The sequence below is a fragment of the Purpureocillium lilacinum genome (genome assembly GCF_023168085.1).
Source record: "Purpureocillium lilacinum CBS 284.36 DNA, scaffold_6, whole genome shotgun sequence".
Classification (NCBI taxonomy): Eukaryota; Fungi; Ascomycota; class Sordariomycetes; order Hypocreales; family Ophiocordycipitaceae; genus Purpureocillium; species Purpureocillium lilacinum.
Genome location: NW_027072116.1, coordinates 2817402 through 2844398, shown reverse-complemented (window position 1 = coordinate 2844398; position 26997 = coordinate 2817402). Strand labels below are relative to the sequence as shown.

The 26997-nt window shown below is 38.4% G+C and overlaps 4 protein-coding genes across 4 annotated transcripts; 3 read left to right on the top strand and 1 right to left on the bottom strand.

Annotated features, from left to right (window-relative positions):
- Positions 1-17248: 17248 nt before the first annotated feature.
- PLICBS_008757 (uncharacterized protein) lies at positions 17249-19488 on the top strand (the record flags this gene model as incomplete). The annotated part of the gene is made up of 3 exons (XM_065601449.1): positions 17249-18536; positions 18675-19153; positions 19255-19488. 3 exons carry the CDS (start codon positions 17249-17251, stop codon positions 19486-19488), a joined length of 2001 nt encoding a protein of 666 aa, XP_065457521.1.
- Positions 19489-20541: 1053 nt separating this feature from the next.
- Positions 20542-21230, top strand: PLICBS_008756 (GTP-binding protein; the record flags this gene model as incomplete). Its single annotated transcript, XM_065601448.1, has 3 exons — positions 20542-20593; positions 20656-20924; positions 20991-21230. The coding sequence occupies 3 exons, from the start codon at positions 20542-20544 to the stop codon at positions 21228-21230; spliced, it is 561 nt and encodes a 186-aa protein (XP_065457520.1).
- Positions 21231-22008: 778 nt separating this feature from the next.
- PLICBS_008755 (cytosolic seryl-tRNA synthetase) lies at positions 22009-23760 on the top strand (the record flags this gene model as incomplete). Its single annotated transcript, XM_018324777.2, has 7 exons — positions 22009-22141; positions 22216-22286; positions 22341-22502; positions 22577-22992; positions 23050-23140; positions 23202-23570; positions 23629-23760. 7 exons carry the CDS (start codon positions 22009-22011, stop codon positions 23758-23760), a joined length of 1374 nt encoding a protein of 457 aa, XP_018176171.1.
- A 2148-nt stretch (positions 23761-25908) lies between these two features.
- PLICBS_008754 (nucleoside triphosphate pyrophosphohydrolase ham1) lies at positions 25909-26854 on the bottom strand (the record flags this gene model as incomplete). The annotated part of the gene is made up of 6 exons (XM_018324779.2): positions 25909-26011; positions 26095-26128; positions 26206-26242; positions 26302-26446; positions 26500-26573; positions 26687-26854. The coding sequence occupies 6 exons, from the start codon at positions 26852-26854 to the stop codon at positions 25909-25911; spliced, it is 561 nt and encodes a 186-aa protein (XP_018176173.1).
- Positions 26855-26997: the final 143 nt, after the last annotated feature.

Here is a 26997-nt window from a genome sequence, read left to right as displayed (position 1 = left end):
AAGGATATATCTTTTAATACTTATAAGAAAGAGGGATAAAGGCAGTAAAAGATAGAGAGAAGAGGGAAATAAAGATATAAGAGATAAGAAAGGTAATAATAAAATAAGATAAAAGAGATAATAGAGGTATTAAATTGCTTAATCTTCTATCCTCTTTAGACTAAGAGGGAAAGGTCCTATATATAATTAAAAAGACCTAGCCTTTAGTTTAATAGTCTCTCCATCGGTTTAATACTAGCCTTTATAGCTAAAAAGAGCTAAATTTAGCTATATTTAGCATAGCTATAGCTAATTATAGCTCTATATAGTATAGCTAACCTTATACTAGACTAAAGACCCTAAGTCTAGCCGAAAATAGCAAAAATCAGTCTAATAGACTATCTAGCGATATAATAGACTACTCGCTAGTCTAATAGACTATCCGCTATAATAAAGTTTCTAGATAAATATTTATTTAATATATATAAAAATCAATATATACTAGATAAATATTTATCTATATAGACTTTATAGTAATATATTTTTTATCTATTTCTATATAGCCTATATAGCTATATATTAGCTATATATTATATTTTAGTAGTATAAAAGGCCTTTATAGACCTTCTTATTATACCTAAAAGTAATATTTTCTAAATAGATAGCTATATAATATATATATATATTTATAGAATATTTTATATAATATATTTATATATATTCTATAGGAAAATATTTTTTATATCTTTCTATATAGTCTATATAGCTATATATTAAATATTTTATATAAACTAAGACCTCTTTATTTAATCCGAATTTTAGAATATATATTAAGATTTCTTATTTACTTAAGGCTAGATCTCTATTTACTTAAAGCTTAATATTTAAAGTTCTATTAGCCCCTATTATACCCCATAACTAAAGCTAAATATAACTATATAAATACGTTCGATATTAATATATTATATAGCTAGCCTTTAAGCTACCCTATATTACTAACTTACTATATATACTAGACTTATATACCGGACTTATATACCGGACTTATATACTAGACTTATATACTAGACTTATATATTACTTATATAACTTATTGCTATATATTATGCTTAAAGTAAGCGCTATATATAGACTAAGAGTTAAATTAAAGCTAATATAATATATATAATAAAATCTAGAAATAAGCCTACGAAATTACTTATTAACGCTAAAAGATCCTCTTTATTTAAGCCTTCTATACTACCTATATATCTAAGTATCGATAACGCTAAGAAAGTAATAATAATAAGTATATATTATTAAGATAATTTAAGCTAGCTTCTTATATTAATAAAGTTCTTAAAAGCTAGTACTTTAATAAGGTCTCTAGCCTCGCTATTAAAGTTAAGTTCCCTATAAAGAGCTCTTACTCGATAAAATCTTAGCTAAAGGTTCCTAGCTTTATTAACGGTATCTACTTTATTAAGGTAGTATCTTACTCTTAGAGTACTAAAAGAATTACCTTTAATAATAAGAGATCGAGGTTTATAGTATTAAGTAATAATAATAAAGGTTATTACTATATTAATAGTATATAGACCTAGCGATACTATATTATAGCTCCCTTATCTATTAACGTTAAAAGAGGTAGCTATAATAGTATAAGATCGATAAATATCTTCTTAAGCGGTAATAGCGATAATAATAATAATAACGATAGTTATAAAAAAGAGGGATAAAGGCAGTAAAAAAGAGAGATAATAAGGAAATAGGGATATAAGAGATAAGAAAGGTAATAGTAAAGTAAGATAGAAGAGATAATAGAGGTATTAAATTACTTAATCTTCTATCCTCTTTAGACTAAGAAGGAAAGGTCCTATATATAATTAAAAAAACCTAGCCTTCGGTCTAATAGTCTCTCCGTCGGTCTAATACTAGCCTCTATAGCTAAAAAGGGCTAAATTTAGCTCTATTTAGCGTAGCTAATAGCTAAATTTAGCTATATTTAACGTAGCTAATAGCTAAATTTAGCTATATTTAGCGTAGCTATAGCTAAATTTAGCTATATTCAGCTCTATATAGCGTAGCTAACCTTATACTAGACTAAAGACCCTAAGTCTAGCTAAAAATAGCAAAAATCGGTCTAATAGACTATCTAGCGGTATAATAGACTGCCCGCTAGTTTAATAGACTATCCGCTATAATAAAGTTTCTAGATAAATATTTATCTAGTATATATAAAAATCGGTATATACTAGATAAATATTTATCTATATAAACTTTATAGTAATATATTTTTTATCTATTTCTATAAAGCCTATATAGCTATATATTAACTATATATTATATTTTAGTAATATAAAAGGCTCTTATAGACCTTCCTAAAAGTAATGTTTTCTAAATATATATATTATATATATTTATAAAATATATTATATAATATATTTATATATATTATATAAGAAAATATTTTTTATATCTTTCTATATAGTCTATATAGCTATATATTAAATATTTTAATATAAACTAAGAATAGTAAAGGTAAGAGAAGGCGATTAAGGGGCTTTAAATTAAGTAGCGGCTAGTAAGTAAATAGCTACCTTTATAAAGACTGAGAGAGAGAGTATAATATAAGAGCTATTAGCTTTAATAGTAAGTATATAACGTAATAAAAATAGGCTCTATAGCTATTAATTAATAAGATATATTTATAGCTTTATAGTATTTTATAATAAGAGGTAGCTATATTAATAAGGTATAAAGATATAAAAAGGAGAAAGAGTCTAACCTTTTATTTATATAGCTAAATTTATATAATAATTAGCTATATATATAATACTTAACTTATAGTAATAATATAATAATAATAATAAAGGTAAAATAATAATTATATTATATAATAGCTTAATAAAAAAGAGGTAAGATTATAGCTAAAATTAAGAAATACCTCTTTTTTATATAATAATACTTATTTTCTATTTTATTTTATTTACTTACTTTTTATATTATATAATTTATATAACTTCTATATTAACTTAAATAGTATTAAGTATTTAAGTATATTAATAACGATTTTATCTTTAATTTAAGATATATTAAATATAAATTATTATATACTATAAAATTATAAAGTAATTATAATTTAAATCTAGCTTTAATTTAGCGCCTCTTTATCTTTACCTTATACTTAAGTACTTTAGCTATTAACCTTACCTTTAATATATACTATTAATATATTTCTTACTTATTTATTTAGCTATAAAAGATTAAGCTATAACTTATTAACTTTAAACTATAAAAGCTTATATTAAATATTTATATTTAAGCGCATTTTATTATACTTTTAAGCTTAATAAGGCTATTAAGCTTAATAAGTTTAATAAAGTAATTAATTTTAATAATTTAGTTTACTTTTATAAGCTTAATAAATCTAATAAGCTAGCTAGCTTTAATAAGCTTATTATCCTTAATAAGCTTAATAAGCTTAATAAATACCTTTTATATTACTTTATAATATATTATTATTTAAGATCTTAAGAGCTAAAGGTATAAATAGTATATTATTTTAAGCGATTTAAGGTTAGCTATAAAGACTCTAAATAAATATAAGATCTTAAATTTAAAAGAGTAATTATTTAATATCTTAAAAATATAGAAATTAATAATATAAGCTTAATTATTAAAGGTATAAACTATAATAAAAGTAAATATAAATAAATAGCTTCTTTAATTATTAATAAAAGAGATAATCTAGCTTTAATAAAGTCTTATTAATAATAAATTATTAATAGATAATATAATTATAAAGAAGCTTATATTATTAAGTAAAGTTATTAATATATATAAATAATAAAAGTAAGCTAGGCTTTTTCTTTATTAATAATATAATAATAATAAAATAATATTAAAAGGATATAAATTATATAGCTTTATATATTATAGTAAACTTAATATTATTAAATTAATCTTATTTATTATATTTCTCTTTAAGCTTTATTATTATCTTAATAATTTATTTAATATATTTTCTATTATAGTTTTTAATTATTTCTATTAAAGCTTTATAGAGAAAGAATAAATTAATAGTCTTAATAATTAAATATAATTTAATAATCTTATAAGAGCTCTTTATAGGGCTATTTACTTATTAATTAAAGTTATAATATTAATTAATATAATACTTTACTTATTAATAATATAAAAGAAGATATTCTTTTTAAAGATACTTTATAATTTTAAATTATTATAATAAATAAGTATTTTTTATTATTTATTATATAGTCTTAAACTTAATCTTAATCTCTATAAAGATAATATACTTTTAGGCATTTAAATATACCTTTTAGTATTTATAAGGTTTAAAGTTAATAATAATTAATATAAATAATTACTATTTTAGTCCTCTTTTTAATATCGATTTACTATTTTAAGAAATAGCTTATTATTTATTTATATTAGTCTCGTTATTAATTTTATTAATCTTATTATTAATCTTATTATTTTTATTAACTTAATAAGATCGAATCTATATATAAATATTAACGTTTATATAAAAGATATAAAGTTATTATTATATATTAAGAAAATATTACTTAAAAGTATTTTTTAATATAGTCTCTTTATTTATAATTATAATTTATAGCTTTAATATTTATATTTTATATTAAATATAATTAAGCTATTTATAAAGCTAGTTAAAGCTTTCTTAATATTTTATATTAATTAATTTAAATCTAAAGTTAATAAATATTTATTAATTAATAACTTTAATAACCTAAAAGAGATATATTCTAAACCTTAATAATATTATATTAATATAGATCTTAAATAAAAAGATTAAAGTATTAATTAATTAATTCTATAAATATTATTAAGATTAAGAATATCCAAGAATTTCTTTTATATCTCTTTATATTAATAATATATTTAATATAGACTTTATATTTATTTTTTATTATTATATTTAATTTAATATTTAATATTATTATCTTAAAGGATCTTAATAAATACTTAAATTATTATTAATCCTTTTAATACTTTAAGTTATATATCTTAACGATTATTATAGATATCTTAAGTCTAGAAGAAATATTATATTAAATAAGACTATTAACGTAATAAAGTATTTATTTAATAGGCTATATAAGTAATACTCTTTATTATACTTCTTTTAATAGCCTTTTACTTTATTATATAGTAATAAAGGATATTATAGGCTAATAGATAAAGAGATAGACCGTAATTATAGTATAGAGATATTATAGTATATATCTATAATTACCGAAGAGTTCTTTTATACTTTATTTCTATTTTTACCTTTACTTTTACTTTTATTTTTACTTTTACTTTATTTTATAGAGTAGCTAAGATAATAACTATATAAAGGTAATCGATATACTATAAAGTAGTTTCTTAAATCTTAATATTTATCGATAATTAATAATAATTATAGTTATACTTAAATAAAATATAAATTACTTAAGTTTAGTTATCATTAAGGTTATATACTATATAGCTTATATAGATTATAATAGTAATACTATTTTTATAGTAAAAACCTTATAGGTTTTCGATAAAGTCTTTAGATATATTAAAAACTAATAAAAGTAATAAAAGAAGAATCCTTTAAGTAATATAGTTATCTTTATAGTTATTAAAATCTTTATAATTATCGAAATCTTTATAGTCTTTATAGTCTTTATTATTAAAGCTATTATTATTATTAATATTAATAATATTAATATTATTATTATTATTAATATTATTAATAAAGTTATTATTAAAGAAAGTAATAATATAAATTAAAATACTTTTATTACTTAACTTATTATATCTATAATATTATAGTTAGAAATTAATATTATATATAGCCTAAGAGCTATTTAGCTAAGATAAGATCTTAAGAGAAGATATAGACCTAGCTTAATTATTAATAATATTAATAATATTATTATTATCGCTTTTATTATTAATAATAATACTATAAATAAAGCTTTTATTACTATTAGCTTTATAATATTCTAATTAAAAATTAATATTATATATAGCCTATAAGCTATTTAATTAAAATAAAACCTTAAAGTTAGAATATATAAATTATAATTAAGGAGATAATTTATATAATATAATTTAATTAATTAGCTTATCTTTAGACCTATAACTTTAAATATTATCTATACGTTTAAAAGGGATTAAGTAAAAGATAAGGTTATTAAAGTCTATAAGGTTAATTAATTACTATTAGCTCTTAATATATATAAAAAGAATAGCAATCTTAACTTAAAGAAGGGTATATATTATATAAAAGTTATTAATCTAGATAGCTAGCTTATAATTAGATTAATTACTATCTATACTTTAAAAATATAAAGGAGTTAAGTTAAAGACTAGCTTATTAAAGTTATTAAGGTTATCTAGCGGCTTATAGTCTATTATAACGATAATAATTAAGCTTATAATACTTTATTATAAAGTACTCTTTTACCTCTTAATACGAATTATTAAATACCTATATATATACCTTATAGGAACCTTAATATACTTTAAGTAATTATTATAACTATACGTTAAGGTATAACTATAGTATATTATATATTATAGATACCTTTATAGTCTTACTTAATATATATAGACTATTAATAATAACTTTATAGCTTACGTTAATACTATATTTTTATGGCCTTATATAATATTACGCTATTTATATATAGCTATATAATATATATATAATGCCCCTATCGAGCCCTTATTACTTTATATAATAACCCTTTATATATAGACTAATTTTTAGGTAAATAGAGATCTAGCCTTAAGTAAATAGGAAATCTCTATATATTTACGTTAATATAGAAGATATAAAGCTATTACTATATATTCTTAAAATAGGTAATAAAGGCGTTTATAAGCGCTATCTCTTTATCTATAATAATAATATCTAGCTTAAAGATATCGATCTATTAATAAATACTATTAAGTTATTTATAAAGCTAATTATAGCTTTCTTAATATTCTATATTAATAAGGCTAAAGGTAAAGTTAATAAGTAAATATTAATCTATAACCCTAACGACCTAAAAGAAATATATTTTAAATTAGTTAGTCTTATATATATTATTAAGACTAAAAACCTTAAGAAACTTCTTTTATATCTCTTTATATTAATAATAGGTTTAAAAGACCCTTTATCTTTAATTCTTAGCGTTATATTTTATAAAGTACTTAATCTACTCTTCCTCGAGAATTTAAATAAATACTTATATTAATATAAATCTATCAAGAACTTCTTCCTAGATTTATTAATAGTTATTATAGATATCGCGAATTCGAAAGAAATATCGCTTTAGAGCTAAGCGTTAGCGAAAGATTAAGTCTATTTAACCTATACTAACCGCGCTAGCCTTAGAGATATCTCTCTCGATCTCTTTTTACTCTTTTATCTACTAGCGATATATATTATATATTAATATATAGAGAGATAGACTATAGTTATAGCGATAGTTAGAAATAGTATAACTCTATTTCTAATATTTATTAACTTTAATTACCGAGATAATAAGTAAATATAGGTAGTTAATTCGCTATAAGGTAGGTACCTTAAGCCTTATACTTATTAAGGGTCAAGACTAGCCGCGATTATATTTAAAGATAGTATATATAGCCTAAGAGCTAGTATTAAGGTCTCGCCGATTATAACTAGTCTTAATAATAATACTAGCTCTATTTTTACGATAAAACCCTTAGAGGCTAGCTATAAGGTCTTTATATATATTAAAGAGAACTACTATTTACCCACGCGCATATCTCTATTTGCCCACGCCCGCCCATAAAACCGGAGCTCTATACAGTCATAGTCACACGGCTTACATCCGCGGTCGCAGCAAGCCAGCAACCCAGCAGGCCAGCAACCCAGCAGGCTAATAGGCTAGTACCGCAGCGGGCTAGCAGCAATTGAAGGCATCGCGGGCTGCTGCGCTACTGCGCTACACAGCAATTGAGGCCACCGCGGGCCGCGGGCTGCTAGGCTGCTACGCTACTTGGCTGCTGGGCTGCTAGGCTGCTAGGCTGCGCGGGCAATTGAAGGCATCGCGGGCTGCAGCGGGTAGTTGAAGGCATCGCGGCTGCGCGGCTACAGCAGCAATAAAAGGCATCGCGGGCTACGCGGCTGTAGCAGCAATTGAAGGCAGCACGGGCTGCTAGGCTACGGCGGCCCGGCGATAGGCTTATATACTATACGCGGCGTGGGCAAATAGAGATATGCGCGTAGGTAAATAGTAGTTCTTATATTAAATAGCTATAAGATAGGGGGCACTAGGATTATTCGGGTAATATAGTCTTCGTTGAACCCCTAGCTCTTATCGTTAGCCGCGTTATTACTCTCGCTGCCGTTACTCTCGCTATCATTACTATCATTATTATTATTATCGTTATTATTATCGCCGCGTTCGCTCTCTTAATAATAAAAGTCCTATAAATCTTAAGCGAGCTAGAAACTACCGTTAAACGTAATATAAGAGCTATTTAAAGCCGATACTAGAGATAAAGGCAGAATAAAGCTCTTACCGTTATTATTATCGAAACGCTCTTAGATATCTTAACTTATAAGAAGAAGGGATAAAGGCAGTAAAAGATAGAGAAAAGAGGGAAATAAGGATATAAGAGATAAGAAGGGTAATAATAAAATAAGATAGAAGAGATAATAGATATATTAAATTACTTAATCTTCTATCCTCTCTAGACTAAGAGGGAAAGGTCCTATATATAATTAGATAGACCTAGCCTTCGGTCTAATAGTCTCTCCGTCGGTTTAATACTAGCCTCTATAGCTAAAAAGAGCTAAATATAGCTCTATATAGCGTAGCTAACCTTTTACTAAACTAAAGACCCCGAGTCTAGCCGGAAATAGCAAAAATCAGTTTAATAGACTATTTAGCGATATAATAGACTGCCCGCCGGTCTAATAGACTATCCGCTATAATAAAGTTTCCGGATAAATATTTACCCGGTATATATAAAAATCGGTACGTACCGGATAAATATTTATCCATATAGACTTTATAGTAATATATTTTTTATCTATTTCTATATAGCTTATATAGCTATATATTAGCTATATTATATATTTTAATAAACTAGCTATAGTTCGAGCCCTCTTAATAGCTTATATATATATTTTATATATATATATATATATTAGGCAGCTATATATAGGCTACTTAATATAGATAGCTAATAGGCGTATAAGGCTATTACTGCGGCTAGCTAGCGGGCAGCTTAGTGTTATAGCTATAGGGCCTATAATTAGCTACTTTAATATAGTGCGCCCTGTCTCGAACGCCCGCGCCGCGCCTATAAAATTAGCTTAGGTTATTTAGTAGCGGCAGACCGACCTTAGTATATAGGAGCTAGTAGCTAAATAGAAAACGGGTAGTGTCTAAATAGCTGCTCTTAATACTATAGACTAATAAATATATCTCGCCGAGGGGTCGTTATCGAGATAGCTCTCGATATACTACCTAACCGCCTCTTAAGCTAAGCTTTTTATAGGAAGCATTACTATAACTTCTAACGGGACTATAGCTATAGCTAGCTACTTCTTCTTACTAGCTACTACCTAGCTTAGGGCCCTTAAACCGCCCTCTTCTATCGCTACCGCTACCTTTATTACCTTTATTAGGAGCTTTATTAAGAGCTTTATCGCGAGCTTTATCGCGAGCTTTATTGCGAGCCTAATTACGAGCTCTATTAAGAGCTCTATTAAGATCTTTATTATAACCGCTATTACCTACCTTAAAACTATCGAGCTAACTACTTTAAACGTTACTGCCGCTATTAATAACGCCACTATTACTGCTATTACTACCGAAGAATATATAAGCTAAAGATAGTGCTTTATCGTTATATCTTACTTTAACGTTAAAGACCTCGAATAATATATATTATATTTAGTATTTATTATTAATATCGTAGCTATTATCGTTATTATTAATGCCGTTAATATTATCGCTATTACTATTATTATTAACGCTATTAACGTCGTTATTACCGTTATTACTACCGCCCGAATTATCCTTAATTACTTATTAATATAGATATCTCTTATAACGATAATAGAGGAGGCTAGATTAAGGAAGTAATAGTCTCTAGTTAGGTAAGACTATATTAACGGTTAATATTATAATATAACGCTATTTATGTTACCCGAACTATCTCTTTAATATTATTAATTATCTTAGGCTAAATAGAAGGCATAGATAAAGGGATTATATTAGCGCTATTAATTTAGGTTATTAAGGGGTATATAGGCTTATATTCTCTTTTTCGTCTTATTTTACTATTTTTAATATACTTATATATTAATTTTAAATATATTAGTTATCGTTACTTCCTCCTCGTCTTAAATGTTACCGTCGGCCTTATATAAAGGCGCTAATAACTCGACCTATAAACGGGCTATATATAGTAAGGGCATAGCTATACGTAGTTAGGGGCATAGCTATATATAGTTAGGTTAGGGCTAATAGCTTAGCCTATAGCTAATAGCTTAGCTTGCCTTAGCGCTATAGTGCGGCATAAGTAAATAGAGATATATACTTAAATAAATAGTAGTTCTCTATCTAAATATAATACTATTATAGGGAAACTATAGAAATACGTTTTTTAAGCGAATTAAGCTTTACTAGCGCCTTACTAGCCTCGCGGTATAGCGGCTATGTTATAAAAATATGATTTAATTAAGATTTTAAGTATATTTTAGCGCGTTATTACTATCTTATACTTATATACTAAAAATAGCTAGCGTAGTATAGAGGTAAGGCATAGACCTAGAAAAATATAGAATAGCTATATAACTAGACTTTCTTATCTATTTAAATAGCATTACTCTTAATTAATTAATAAGTCTTAATTAATTAATTAATTTAATATATATTAAAATAACTAATTCATTTATAATTAGTTAATTAATAATTAATAACTAATTAAATAATTAATTAAAAGAATTATATTAAATAGCTTATTTAATATATAATATATAATATATATAATTAAATAGTTTATAATAAGCTATATATATAAAAATAGCTTATAGCTATATATTAATTTATATATAGAGATATTAATATTTTTATTATATTCTTTAAAAATTATATTTATTATATTTATATAATAATTTTTATCTTTTTTTATATATTTAATAAACATATAAGAAAGGAAGATTTATACTTTATATATTATAGAGCTATTTTAAAAGTTATTATATAACTTATATTAATTAAGTAATTTTTTTAATTAATCTTTTAATTAATTATTAATTACTAAACTAATTAATTAATTAATTAATACTTATAAAGCTAGTTAGTTAATTATTAATTAAGCCCTTAAATATTTTCCGGCTAGTTAGTTAGTTATTAATTAGTTAGTTATTAATTAAGGCATTAATTAACTCATTAGTAATTAAATTATAACCCTACTTATAATAGCCTTAAATACTTATTATAGCCTATATAGCCCAGGATGCCTTTAGTTATTATAGCGGGCTATATATATAAGCTACTAGAATAGTATTATAGTACCCTAATAGGCCTATTTTTAGCGCTCGTAATAAGGGCTCTTAGTAGCTATATAAGCCTTAATAGTAGAGTTATATAAAAATAGAGAAATATATATATAAAAATAAGACTACTTATATTATCTTTTAGCTATTCTTTTAATTCTCTTATAGTATTAATAATAAGACTAGTTCTTATCCCTTTTATTAACCTTAGCTTTATTACCCCTTATATATTAATTATTTATCTTTTTAAAGGTTTTTAATAAATTCTCTATTTTTATACTTAAATAGTCTCTTTAAAGCTTACTTAATATTAATAATAAAATTATAAAGAGGAGAGTAGATTTTAATAAGACATGTGCTATTTAGACATCACCCCTTTACTATTTAGACATTAACTCCTTCATGCTAAGGCGCTACCAAGCTACCTAGCCACGCGGCAAGGGTCTTCGAGACGGGGCGCACTATAGCTAGTGGTCTAACTACGATTACGCCGATATACGGTAGCTAGCATAAAGAGGCCTGGCACGGGGTATATAGTTAAGGGTATAGTTAATGGCATATTAACGGCATAGTTAAGGGCATATTAACGGTATAGTTAAGGGTATATTAACGGTATAGTTAAGGGCATATTAATAGTATAGTTAATGGTAGAGGTTAACGGCAAAGATCCTTAGATGCTTAAGGCACGATAGGCACGACGGGTCCCCGTAGCGCTTATGTCATTAATATCGCCGCCGCGCGTAAGGTGGCTATAGCGCTACTAATAATACTAAGCTGCCGGCTAGCTAGCTGGCCGCGATAGTCTGCTATAATTATAATGGACTATAATTAATATCCCGTATATAGCTACTTAATATATATATAAAAAACGTATATATATGCTACTAAGAGGGCTTAAATCGCGGCTAGTTTAATATACTATTTAACCTATCTATTTATAGCTAATAGCTATAAGGAGATAGTATAAAGAATAGCAGTAAAAGTTATTACTAGCTATATAGCGATAACCTTATACCTATATAGCGCCTATAGCCTAACCTTCTAAAGAGGACTAAAAAGAGATATTAAATAGGTATAAGAACCTTTAATGCCTAACTAATAAAAGTATTTAGCCTAGAATACGCTATTACTATTAGGCTAGTTTTATTAGCTATCTTAATGATATACTATATTCTAGCTACCCGGTCTAACGATAGATAATTATATGCCTTAAGCCTAGTTACTATCCTATAAGCCTATATATAACCTAGAGTCATAAAGATTAATACTATAGCTATTCTATACTTCTCTAGGAATATATTAAGGACTAACTAATATTATTATAAGGTATAGAGGTTAACTAAGGTCTTAACTACTATATTAAATAACTCCTTTTAAAGACTATTAGATTTACCTTAAACGGCAATAATATATTTAATTATTTTACTATATAAGGTATATATAAGCGGCGTAGGTATATATACTAGCGTAGGCAGGCTAGTTTAACTGGCGCAAGCAGGCTAATATAACTGTATATATGCCGGCGCAGGCAGGCTAGTTTAACCGGCGTAAGTAGGTCAATATGACTGTATATATACTAGCGCAGGCAGGCTAGTTTAACCGGCGCAAGCAGGCTAATGTGACTGCATATATGCCAGCGCAAGCAGGCTAATGTAACTATATATATGCCGGCGCAGGCAGGCTAGTTAAAGTATGCATAAAGGGTTAGTTAAGTAGGTTTAGGGTTAACTTAACGATAAAAGGTCTAATATTAAGATAGTATAGTATAAATATAAGTAAATTAAGAGAACGTAATATAAGCCTAATAATTAATAATATACCCCTTACCGGTAGCGCTAATATAAGTCCTTAACCTAAGTCTTTTAGTCTACCTATATATACTAACGATACCGGGGAGGTAATAGCGGCCCTAAAGGTATATTAAGATTTAGGCTAGCTATCTTAGCTCTTAGTCTCTTTTATATCGTCTAAGCTTAATATTTTATAATATCTTACTTAATATTTATTAGTCTCTTTTATTCTATCGTTATAAGTAAGATTTACGATAATAAAAGGTTAAGGAATAGCGTCTTAAGAGGCAGCGGTAGCGGCAGTAGTAATAATAGCTAGAGCTATATTAATAGTAGTAATAACGATTATAGGCGATTATTTTAAATATCGGAATCTTTATATATTATAGTTAGAGAAAGGAGCTATAATAATAAGAGATTAAGCTAAGTGCTTTAGACTAGCAGTAATAATAATAAGAGAGGTCGATTTAAGGGTCTTAAAGAGGGTACTAGCTAGTAAGTATCTATTAAGCGCGAGGTTCGTAACGTAAGAGATATTAGCTTTATTAATAGAGATATTATATAATAAGGGTAGGTTTTTTGCCTTAAGTTATATTTACTACCTTATAGTATTTAATATTTTTATGCGAAAGAAGAGATAAATAGCGACTTTAAATAGATATTTAAAGAGAGAAAATAAGGTATTACCTTTAACTTATTAGCTATTAAAGTAAATTCATATTCTAGCTTAAGGAATTATTATCTTTTCGTTTAGCCTAGCGTAGCGATATAATACTTAATTATAACGTTAGTAATAAGTAAATAAACGATATAGTTAAGTAATATAATATAAGCATTAAGGTATAATATAGCGAAAGTTTATACTTAATTATAAGAAAAATTAATACTAAAGATTAATATTACTCTAGGCTATATAGTAATTAATTTTATTCTAGGTTTTAATATACTTTAGAAATATTATAGGCTTAAAAGAATAGGCCGTTTAACTCTAGTCTATTAGAAGTCTACTACTTATACCTAAAGTATAGCGGTTATAGTAAGAGTAGTCTTATTTTCACATACGCATTTCTCTATTTTCACATAACTCCGCTACCAAGACCCATACAGCCACTAAGAGCCCCTATCACGAGCGCTAAAAATAGGCCTGCCAGGGTACTACAGTGCCATTCCAGCGGCCTGCGCACGTAGCCCGCTATAGCAACTAAAAGGCATCGCGAGCTAACAGGCTACAGCAGGCAATCGAAGCCATCGCGGGCTGCCGGGCTGCAGTAGCGCAATTGAAGGCATCGCGGGCTGCCGGGCTGTAGCAGCGCAATTGAAGGCATCGCGGGCTGCCGGGCTGCAGCAGCGCAATTAAAGGCATCGGGGGCTGCCGGGCTGCAGCAGGCAATTGAAGCCATCGCGGGCTGCGCGGGCTGTAGCGCAATTGAGGCCATCGCGGGCTGTAGCGCAATTAAAGCCATCGCGGGCTGCCGAGCTGCGAGCCTGACAGTGTGGCACTGTAGCCCGGTCTTGGCTGTGTGACGTGTGTGAAAATAGAGAAATGCGTATGTGAAAATAGGACTACTCTATATAATAGCCTTAGATTTAGGGATAATACTTAGCTCCTTAATAACCTAGCGGGAAAGTAGATCGGATAGATTAAGTAAAGAAATAGAGTCGCTAGTAGCCTTAGATTTACGGATAATACTTAATTCCTTAATAACCTAGCGGGTAAATAGATTAAGTAACTTAAGTAAAGATAATAAGATATTAAAGGGTATATTAAGGATACTAATTAGGTTAATCTATAGAGGCGAGTTAAGAGGCGTTTTAAGAGGGTTATTAGCTATTAAATTAACTATCTTAATATTAAACTAATTAACGTTAGCTATATTAAGGCCGGCCTAAGAGAGTATAATATTATTAATATTATCTATATCTTAAAGAAGACTAATATTATCTATAATGCCTATTAATTCCTTAGTCTATATTACTTATTATTTATATTACTTATTACTTATTACTTATTAATTATTACTTATTGCTTACTTTACTTCTTCTTTATTAAATATCTATATTTTATATATATTTAAATCTTATAATACTTATACTTTAAATTAACTTAGAGAAAAGTTTAATATATTATATAAAAGGTCTAGTAATATACAGTTTAACTTATATTCTTACTAACTCTTAGCGTTATACTTATTATATAAGACCTATACTTAAGATAGTATTACTTAAAGATCTTGTATTAGTCTAAGTAGCCTTAAATATATCTATATCCTCGTTATAACTCTTCTAGCGGTAGAAGCGATAGTAACGGCCTCGGTAAAGGCAGTAGCGGCCCTTTTAGTAATAGCCCTAGCGATAACGGTAGCGGCCTAAGGCTACGGTATTAAAAGTCTATATCGATAACTTAATTTTATAGCGGCTCGGTATAAAGAGATAGCTATAGCTTTACTAATAGTAGAGGAAGCTCGTCTTAGCTCTATAGCGGCTATAAGGTCTCTAATTATAGCCCTTAAGTTAAAGCTCTATATTAAGAAAGTACTTATAGTAATAACGGTAAGTAAAAACGGGGTATAATTAGTATATATAGTTAAGGGGGTAAGAACTATAGTATTAGCTATAAAAAGAGATAAAGCTATTAAAGCTATAATTATAGTTATAGTTATAGTTATTATTACTATTATTATTATTATTACTATTATTATTATTATTACCGTTATTACTCGATTTTATAGCGAGACCGTAATAAGCGCTATAGCGGTAATAGCGGTAAAGGAGGTAGACTACCCGCTTTAATAAAGAATAAAGGTATCTCTTATTAACTCCTCGCTACTATTATATATAATAAGCTTATATATAATACGCGATTTTAAAGATATTAAGAAAGATAAGTTATATTATATAAAGAGTCGAGGGCTATAGACTTTAAATCTATATTATTATTATATAAACTATATAATAATCTTAATATATAATACCCTAAGCTATAACTCTCTTATATAAGCTCGCCTCCTTAAATATATAACCTTCCTCTATATTAACGCTAGCTAGTAGCCTATAATCTCTAGTCTAACTTAATATATATATTTATTTACGTTATGCTATATTATAGAGGCTAGCCGTTAATAATACTTTATTAAGATATAGGTATACTATAAGACCGAACGTATTATCCTTATATAGATATAAGGTAGATATCGTTACGGCGGTATAAAGGGGGGCGTATATCTACTCTTATTAGCGGCCCGATCCGGTCGACGGGAAGGTAGGGATTATTATTAGTCTTACTATTAACCGCTTATAGTATCGAGAGTAGCCTTATATTATATAATAGGTAGAAATTAATAGCGGAGTAGACTATATAGCGAGGCCGATAGTATACTATTATTTCTTAGCGTACTAGGGGTCGATAGCGAATTTATATAATAGACCCTAGTCTGCCGCGCGGCTAGGTAGCTTAGTAGTGCCTTAATATAAAGGAGCTAATATCTAAATAGTAAAGGGGTGATGTCTAAATAGCATATCTCTTTAGTAAATATTGCTGCTTAATAGGGGGGATAACTATCTATAGGAGTCCTGACTTAAAAAGAAAAAAAGGGGGGGGGGTTAGTAAGCGGGGAGCACGATATTATCGGGCGGCATATTAATAAGAGCGAGGCTCGAGTCACGTGCGTACGCGACATGTCGCAAACGGCCGTTCTCGGGTGCGAGGTGGATGGCGTTCCACCCAGAGCCAGATGCTCTCGACAGGCATCGGAAATATAACACCTCGCAACCACCGCCCAACCCATGCTGTACTTGCATCCACGTCGCCGCACCACTAACCATGGCTTCGCCCTCTGGAGCCCGGTCCGCCGGGCAAAAGAAAGTCGTGACATACGGAGCATCGTCTCGAAAGAAGCCACATCCGCCAGGCAAATCCATAGTCGACAGCAATAGCCACATTGCTCGTCGCATGCAGACCTTGCCTTCTGCCGGCATTATGGGAGACCTGGGCCCGAACGAGCTTGGCTCATCAGTCTCGCCCATTCGACACGCGCACCTCGATGCATCGCCGACACGAAGCGGGGATGGCGCAAAGAGAGCTAGTGATGGACGGAAAAGGGACCATGCCACGGCGTTCGGTGCCAAGGGAGGCCCAAAGCAACCAGCATCGCTCAATCCAGAGAAGGCAGTCATTTCAAAATCCCGTACCGAGACCATCGCGACTGTCGTCGGCAAGGACGCTCGAAAGATGAGCAGCAAGTCTCCGATCAACAAAGACGACAAATCAGTCAAACGTTTACATCCGACCGCCCATCGCGACCGTGACATGGACGACAGCTGGGCAGGCCCACGCGCAAGACACAATGAGATCCCCGCAAGGCCGGCAGGGGCAGGGGCCAGCACCCCAACGACGACCCGGCGTCGCCGCCTGATAGATACTCTCGCTGCCCAGCGGGACGTGACTCCTGAAAATGAAGAGGGTCTTGGTGAGGCCGCTAGCCCGTCCCTGGCGCGTCGCTCTATCGCCGACCAGGACTCACGACTACAGGAAACCGATCGGAGGAGTGGCACGCCTGCGAGCAGCAGAATCAAGTTCACATACAGCCAGGCCAGAAGTACGCTCAGCGAATCGCAGAAGCAGGAGGACCTGGCAGAGACGCCGTTACTAGGCGGGGAAGACGACGGTATAGCGTCCGAAGCCCGTGGTCCGTCCAGTCCCTTGGCGCCGCCATCATTCGGATTCGATGATCTGCCTGACGACGAAGAAACACAGCCCGCTATCAAGAGCGTACACGAACTGCGCCGCGCCGGCGCGAACCACCGGGTTTCAGACGAGATGGATGACCTGTTGGGGAGGATTGGAAACCCCGAAGGGGCATCTCGGACCATGAGGAGGAACGCGCTGTGTGAACTGGCGCATCGGCTGCAACGGGAGAGCTTTGCGGTCAAGTTTCGCGACCACCCCTCTCGCGACAATGTCGCCAAGGGTGTCGGCAATGAAAAGGACCCGACAAGCGCATTTGCTTTGGCGGCGGCCGTAGTCGTCTTACTCGATCGCGGGCCGGCACCGCACCTCGAACGTCGACTCTGCGATCAAGGACTGGGGAGACTGCTTGGCCGGCTTCTGCAACAAGATGGAGATATCGATGTCATCGCGTCGCAGATAAAAGCCAATGTACCAGGGATGACAAGGGCCTCTCTGCGTGAAGTCAAGAACGACCTGCTCCAGATGCACATCTGGCACGGGACAGCACCACGTCGGCTATGCCCCCGTACTCTCGGCTTGCGGCTCCTCGAGACTTTGTCTAGGTGCTCGGAACACAACCTGCTCAGACAGGTAATGGGGGAGCTAGAACAAGAGCTTGTTGTGGTTGCAGCTGACTGTGCTGATGCAGAGGAAGCCAGCGAAGACGCGGACTATCGGCTTGTTCTTCATTGCCTTGAGGTGTTGTCTAGCGCTGGGATCATACCGGGCTCGGGGGATGCGGGAGCCTGGGCATCACAACATCCAGCCAGCATTGCGAAGTTTCTCTCGAGAGCAGTCGAAGGATGGCCGTTGAGTCGAGGCGAGACGCAGGACGCCGCGCTGAAATTGGCAATTAATACGACCAACACCGAGCACGGGGCACGGTTCTTCGATGACAGCAAGTTATTATCGAAGCTGGCGGAGCGGGTCGTGGTAGGCATCGTCCAGGCACAGCAGGCTGTCGGCAGCGGCCCTCTGGAGAATGATTTGTTCGACGGCCTTCTACTGATTCTGGGCTTGATGATCAACATTGTGGAACACTGCCCTTCGGCCCGGGCGTCAGTGGAGGACAAGTCGCTGGACGATCTGGTGCAGGTTTGGCGTGAGAACCAGCGGGTCATACGCGAGGTATGTGAGCCCTATCGCGTACCGGCCGCGCAGGTTGTGGCGGTTCACTGGTGGAGATTTTGTGTCCATCGTCGGCAATGCTAACCACGGGTGCGTGATAGGCCGACTCGGTCGACAAGTCAAAGCTCGGCGTCGCTGTTGAGTATCTATCGGTCTTCCTGGGCTACCTCTGCCTGAGCAAGCGGGGTCGGGAGAAAATGGGAGGCGGCGATGGGATACGGAGCCTCATTGGGTCGATTCGGGATTTCGCAGCCCTGCACAAGGCCATCGACGGTAAATCACACGAGCTGGAGGTCCTTGTGACAGACCTGCGAAGGCTGGCCCACTCCGGGTAGGATTTCTGGCATGGAAGCTGGCAATGAGATGATGCGCCACGAGTCCCTTTCCGGGCAGGCTGGTTGATGTTTAACGTTGTGTGATTGAATGACCCTATACGACGATGGATGAGCAGTCAATTTGGATCGGAGACCTGGTGCTTTGGATACTATGCGTGGGCGATGGGGCGTCAATGGGGCAGACGGGACACGGCGATGTCATGCTCGGGACGGAACGGCTTATACTGCGGTCCTGCCGCCTATTCGAGTATCGGCAGGGTCATAGCGGATGGGCGCATCTAGAATACCTTTACTTCAAGGAGTGCTACATGTTCCGCTGCCTTCTTGGCGTGTAACACTCGAAGGCGGACTAGGCAGGCAGGTGATCGCAGGCTACCCTGTAACGCGCGTAGCGATATGGGTCTCGCATGGTCACGCTGCTTGCTCGGGGCATTCATTGACTACTAGGTATGAGATGTTCCCTGTGTGTCTTATTACTAGGTAAGTACCTCTGTCGATGTGCTCTTGTACCGCTCGTTGAGTGGCCCTTGGCGTCCCCGGGGGGGGGGGGGCTTTTCCTGGGGCCAGCCTTGCCAGCCGCTGGGATCCGAAGTCGTGGGTTGGTCTGGTTGCGGCCAACGCCCTCGGCCTGATTCGGGGCGGTGGTGGACCGACTGCACTCGAGGTACTTCCCATCCGGCTTGCATCTGCAAGTTGCGACATGTACTGCGTACGTTCATGGACCCCCATTGCCCCCCTCGGAGGGGCCACTAGCTCTACCCCACCAACAAGCCGTCGGACGGCGACGACATCGCTTCATCACGCTCTCGGAATCATCACGCTCTCTCCAACGTGCAATCGCCCTGACAGACCAACCGACCGCGTTCACAAGAGCGCACAGGCAGGCGACAAAACGGACACAGCGGTGCGAAAAACGAGGTCATTCCTGACTCACCCGGCGGGAGTCCAGGACGCGCTTCGTCGGCAACTTTCAGCAGCCAGCCTCGCCACGAGCGCGCGCTGAAGAAGGACAGCATATCGCATCGGGAGACACGCACAAACATCTGGCCAAAGATGAGCGCCCCAAAGCAGAGAAAGGTGGCCATTGTTGGCAGTCGGTCCGTCGGTACGTCAGGGTGACCATGTCCACGTCCGGAAGAGCATGCAGTAACCAGACTCTGGATGTAGGAAAGTCGTCACTGGCAGTGAGGTTTGTCGACGGCCATTTCGTCGACAGCTACTACCCGACCATTGAAAATACATTTAGCAAGACGATCCGATACAAAGGGCAGGACTTCTCGACTGAGATTGTCGACACCGCTGGCCAGGACGAGTACAGCATACTGAATTCGAAACACTTCATTGGCATACACGGATATATGCTAGTCTACTCGGTATCTTCACTTCCATCCTTCGAGATGGTCCAGGTCATCCGTGAGAAGATCCTCAATCACCTGGTGGGTTAGCTCCTCGACCAGCTGTTTTACTCACTTGCCGATGTCCATGGCTCATGCGTCCCACAGGGCACCGAATCGGTGCCGATCGTCATAGTCGGCAACAAGAGCGATTTACGACCAGAGCAACGGCAGGTCAGCGCCGAAGAGGGCAAGAAGCTGTCGGAAAAGCTCCAGTGTGGGTGGACAGAGGCCAGCGCGCGGTACAACGAGAATGTCGGCCGTGCCTTCGAGCTGCTTATCGCCCAGATCGAGAAGTCACAGAACCCCGGGGAGGCGCCCGAGAAGAGCAACTGCCTCATCATGTGAGGCGGACAGCGACATGGCGTGGTGGGCGGCCATGCGATGACTGAGGCCAAGGCTGCGGGCAGCCACGCCTCGCCCCCGGCCGAGCCCCGGTGGACGAGGAGCACGAGGAACTTTGGGACGGGGTGGTTAGTCATTTCATTGCTGTATTTGTAGAGGATGGGACTTGGTCGAGTTTTGTGCTTGCTTTGCGGCCGACATAGACGTGGCTGGTCAGTTGGATTAGACAGACGCACACTGGCCGGAGACACCAAGCCACGAGGCAATTCGAGAAGTACCTGGCAAGTGTGCAAGTGGGGAGAGCATTTTGCAAGTGTGATGCAGTTGTGACGGCGACAGGTATGACGATACCTACCTAGTACTGAAAGGAACTCCCGTCGGCATCGTACCTAGCGGGCTTGCGGAGGGGCTGCCTGGATCCCCTGGCTCCTCCTCCCCTGGGGACAGCCACATCTGTGCCCCGCCACTGTCCGTGCCGTGCTTGGTCGGGCTGGTAATACCCCGCCCCCACCATGAACACAATCAGTCAGCTCGTTGCACCACCACGACTTTTCCTGCTTCGACAGCCAACAAGCCTTGTGACTCAACCCGCCCTGACACGCCGCGTTCGCTGGACGTGACGAGGTAAGTCCAATCGCACCTCCCACCCGCAGCCTGATCTGTCTCCCTCCCTCCGGTTTTGTCGCACCGGATTTCCCCTTCGTCTGTCCATTCTGAGTTCGGCGGGCGTACAGGACCGAGCCCGACCACGCAGACGTCGAACGAATCGATCCTCGACACAATGTTGGACGTCAACGATTTCATTAAGGAGCGGGGTGGCGATCCGGAGAAGGTCCGCGAGTCCCAGCGCCGAAGACACGCCAATGTCGAGCTCGTCGACGAAATCATTGCCCTCTTCGAAGACCATCGCAAAAGTGCGTCCCTAATTGCTCTGACCACCACGGGGAATGGAAGGCGTTTGGTGCTAATCCCTGGCACGTCTCTGCAGCCCAGTACAGCGCGACCCAAGTGAACAGCAAGATCAACGAGGTTCAGAAGCAGATTGGCGCCAAGAAGAAGGTACGCGGGCTGCTGGGCGATCTTGAAGTAGAGGACTAACCGTCGAGGCACCAGGCCAAGGAGAATGCCGACGAGCTGCTCCAGCAAAAAATTGAGCTGGAAAAGGAGAAGAAGAGCCTCGTCGAATCCGCCGCGGAAAAAGACGCCCTGCTGAAGAGCAAGATAAAGACAATTGGCAACTACGTCCACGACTCCGTCCCGGTCAGCAACAACGAGGTAGGACAACTACGCCGCCGGGAAACGAGTTGCGAGTTCGAAGTGTGGGTTGCTGACAGCCGTCTCCGCTGCAGGACGACAACGCAGTCCTGCGCACGTGGCCAGAAGGCGCCTCACCCGAGAAGCGCAATGTCCTCTCTCATCATGAGGTCCTCCTCCGTCTCGATGGATACGACCCCGATCGTGGTGTCAAGGTCGTCGGCCACCGCGGCTACTTCCTCCGCCAATGGGGCGTGTTCCTCAACCAAGCCTTGATCAACTACGGCCTCGAGTTCCTCACACAAAGGGGTTACACCGCCCTGCAGGCCCCCCAGTTCATGCTCAAGGAGTACATGGCCAAGACGGCTCAGCTCGAGGACTTCGATGAAGAGCTCTACAAGGTCGTCGACGGAGACGCCAAAAACGACAAGTACCTGATCGCGACGTCCGAGCAGCCCATCTCAGCCTTCCACGCCGACGAATGGCTCATCGCCAAGGAGCTACCCATCAAGTGAGTTCGAGGTGCACGCAAGCAACGCCGAGCCAAACACAGACTGACCCCAGGCAGATACGCTGGGTACAGTTCTTGCTACCGCCGCGAGGCTGGATCACACGGTAGAGATGCCTGGGGCATCTATCGTGTACATCAGTTTGAAAAGGTACCACTGGATAACCCTCGTATAATGAATGTGCCCGGTGCTGACTCGGGCTGTGGCGTAGATTGAGCAGTTCCTCCTCACGGATCCCGAAAAGTCATGGGAAGCACTCGATGACATGATCCACGTATCCGAGGAGTTTTACCAGTCATTGGGCCTGCCGTATCAGGTGGTGGCGATCGTTTCTGGAGCGCTCAACAACGCCGCATCCAAGAAGCTTGACTTGGAGGCGTGGTTTCCATTCCAAGGCGAATACAAGGAGCTTGTGTCGTGCTCAAATTGCACCGATTACCAGTCTCGCGCCCTCGAGATCCGCTTCGGAGCCAAGCAGCAGACGGACACCAAGAAGAAATACGTGCACTGCTTGAACGCCACGCTCTGCGCAACGACAAGGACTATGTGCTGCATCCTCGAGAACTACCAGACAGAGGAGGTAAGTGTTGGAATGACGTGGACGTGCTCGGAAGCATCTGCTAATGATTCCTGGCCAGGGCCTTCGCGTCCCGGAGCCTCTTCGCAAGTACTTGCCGGGGGCACCGGAGTTCATCCCCTTTGCGAGGGAGCTGCCCAAGGAGTCGACGTCCCAGAAGTCGCTGCCCCAGAGGACAAAGGGCCAGAAATGAGCGTAGGGTTGTTGGCAATTGGTTGTTGCTGCCATGGATGAGGGAGCGGTGGACGGATAGAGAGAGGAAAAGGAAGAAAGAGTAGACGAGAGACGAAAGAAGCTACCTATTTGCAACTGCCACCTTGGAATTGACTGGGCTTTTTGCTTGCCCGGCGAGCGAGTCCACGTTTAGATGCCGTTCGCGACGGGCTTCAATTCTACTTCCTACAATTAATCCACTTTTGCGTGAGCCTGCGACATTAACTGATTGGCAGGTCCCCGCGGCAAACGAGCAGCTGCTGTGCCACGACAGTGTGCTGAGTATGGGGAGGTACTTGCCTGCCTTAGTGCTGCGCCAGGTGCCGTCCAGTCGGTCCACTCAGGTCACTCGCTCACACCGACAGGCAGCGCTCCCTCCAACTCACCACCGTCACTTCACCACCGTAGGGCCCCGTAACCTCTCTTGCCTTGGGCTCTCAACAGGCACGTTTTATCAGCACCGCTCTGTGTGACCGACTCGTGCTGCACTCGGCAACGGCCGAGCTGGCTGCTGATGTGTACTGTCCGCCGATGACGCACGGCAGCGGATGCAACATGGAAGAACCACAGCTTCAGCGTCGTGCGCCGACTTCACCCCGTCGCCGGCCTTCCCAGCCTGCGGCAGCGGCTAAGATGAGGCGCGCCATCTCTTCAGAGGCCTCAGGAGAGGCAACCTCATCGAGACAGACCATGCTACACGCCTTGACACGGTTCCTCCGCTCCACTAGACGTCAGTCGCAGCCGCAGGATACGCCTACGCGAGACCATCATCGAAGCAAGAACGCCAATCGCTCCCGTAGTGGGCGAGCCTGCTCAAAGGCATCCGAGCAGGATGAGATTCCCCACGGCAGCCAGCTGGGGGTCCGTCCACCAGCCGTCCACCCTCTCCCCGTTACAATTGTCTCTGACATGGGTCACGTCAGGTCGCGCATCTGGGAAAATTCGCTCACGAGAGAGAGATGCCCCAGTGGCTGACCAGGGCCTTGAAGAAGAACGGTTACGTTTGCGCTCGCGGTCAGTCAGCGAAGCCTGGACTACCCAACGGAACTAACTAGCCCGCATACAGATATCGTCCCCGTACTGGCGCAGCTTCTAGAGCACTCTCCGGCAACCTCTCGTGCCTACCTATGCCACCCATGTGTGCAGCATATTTCGAAACTACGGCGTGAAGGTTCGTGCAGAGGCCAGTTCCGGAGAAGAGAAGGTGACCAGGGCTAACGCTGCCTGGGTCTCAGGCGGATTTTGCGGGTATCGAAACATTCAAATGCTTATCTCTTACATTGTTGGGGCAGAGGCATTCGGGGCCGAACTCTTTGGCAACCGAGTGCCGCCAGTCTTTGACATTCAAGACCTAATTGAAGCCGCATGGGACATGGGATACAACCCCCAGGGGCGCATTGAAACCGGCGGTATCAAAGGCACGCGGAAGTTTATCGGCACGCCGGAGGTAACTCTGATTTGATGCATGTCGGTTGGGGCCAAGCTGAGCGGTGTCCAGGCACAAGCGCTCTTCCGTAGCCTTCAGATCCCGTGAGTTTCTACGCAGATGCGCCCTCCGCCCTCATCACTGACAACGGCTGCACAGCTCTCCGGTGCAGTCCTTTCGAGATGCCGAAGACGGAACTGCAGCAAGTCAACTGCTTCGGGCCATTGAAGGTTACTTTGAAGCAGGATGGACTGGGAGTGGCGAATCGAAGGTACGGAGAACGAGCCTCCCGCCAGTCTACTTACAGCATCAAGGTGAGCTTGCTATCCACACAATGTCACCTTATTACAAAATTCCAACATTTTCCTCTAAACCAACCAGGACATTCTCTCACCGTTGTCGGTATCGAGAAACAAAAAGACGACCGGGTCCACCTTCTCGTGTTTGATCCATCTTGCCGGGACTCGGCCGCGGTGAAGAGATACGTCGGCCGGCGTGTTCGCAAAGACATGCCCGGGATGAAGGACCTTGTGGAGCCGTACCGGCGAGGAGCAAAGTATTTAATCAAGCGGAAGGAGTTTGAGATTCTCTGGTACGCTTGCAAAACCCTCTTCAATGCCCTTGGTCTGTCTGTATTTTTCTGATGTGGATGGAACAGCCTCGTCTCAGACGCACCGACAGCGCCACCAAAGGCTTCGTGATTTACTCGCCATCGGGGTGCTTCTCAAACCACTCCTGCAATTTCTTCAAAGCACGGCCTCGGTGCGAGATGGCATTCTTTCTTGCCCCGTCCATTTCGGCGTACCTATGCGAGCAGTTGTGTTAGGTACCTGGCCGCTTGGCAACACGCTTCGCGACTAGGGACCACTGGCACTGGTGTGAACTTACGTTTGACCCTCGTACTCGAAGACGGGATCCCAGCCTGGGAAAACGGACTTTAGCACCGACTCTCGTGCTGCATGTGCAGGTGTCTTCATCAAGTAGGCTGGACTGGCTTACCGAAATGAGTCGGCCCTCGGGGTGGCACGATCTTACCCTTGACACCTGTCTGTCAGCTGGGCGGAACTTGTCCATGCCGGCTGGGGCTACGCGTACCGGGCAGCGCCCCTGGAAAAGGACGGGCTTGTGTCCGGGACCGGCGGCGTAGCCAAACGTGCAGACAGCCTCTGCCGACTTGTCCGGGTAGGCTGCGAGCAGATTGTTCAGCCCTTGATGGCCCGTTTCCGACAGGAACCATTTACTGGAGGACGTGAGACAAATGACGAGGAGCAGCGGATGACTTGAAGAACCAACATGTAAGGGCCGGGTAGTCCGCCCAGGGCCGTGAAGCATAGCGCAGTGTCCTCGACTAGTACGGGGCCGTTGACCTGCATGTAGCGCGGCGAATGGTTAGACGCATGCGTCGTTGAATGACACAGATATTGCCCATGAAGCGCGCGTTCGCGGGGAAAGGGGAGGGGATATTCGGATGAAAACATACGGCCTCAGCGGCCCTACGGCATTTAGACTCGGTCACCTCTTCGATGGAGCCTTGAATCTCCTCGAGATCAAGTGGACTGCTGCGAACTTCGATGGCTGGCTCCAGAATCGCCTTGACCTCCCGAAGCTTGTTGGCGTTGCCCGTGACAAAGTTGACCTGGGTCGTCATAGCTGCCGTTCTCTTTTTCCGGAGCCGTAGCAGCTGCGAAGGGTACTTGCACGGATTTCGAGGTACCAATTCACGGCGCCGATTTGTGGTGTGGCCGTGTAAGTCTTGTCTGGCAGGCGTGCGTGGACTCTTTTGCGACTTTG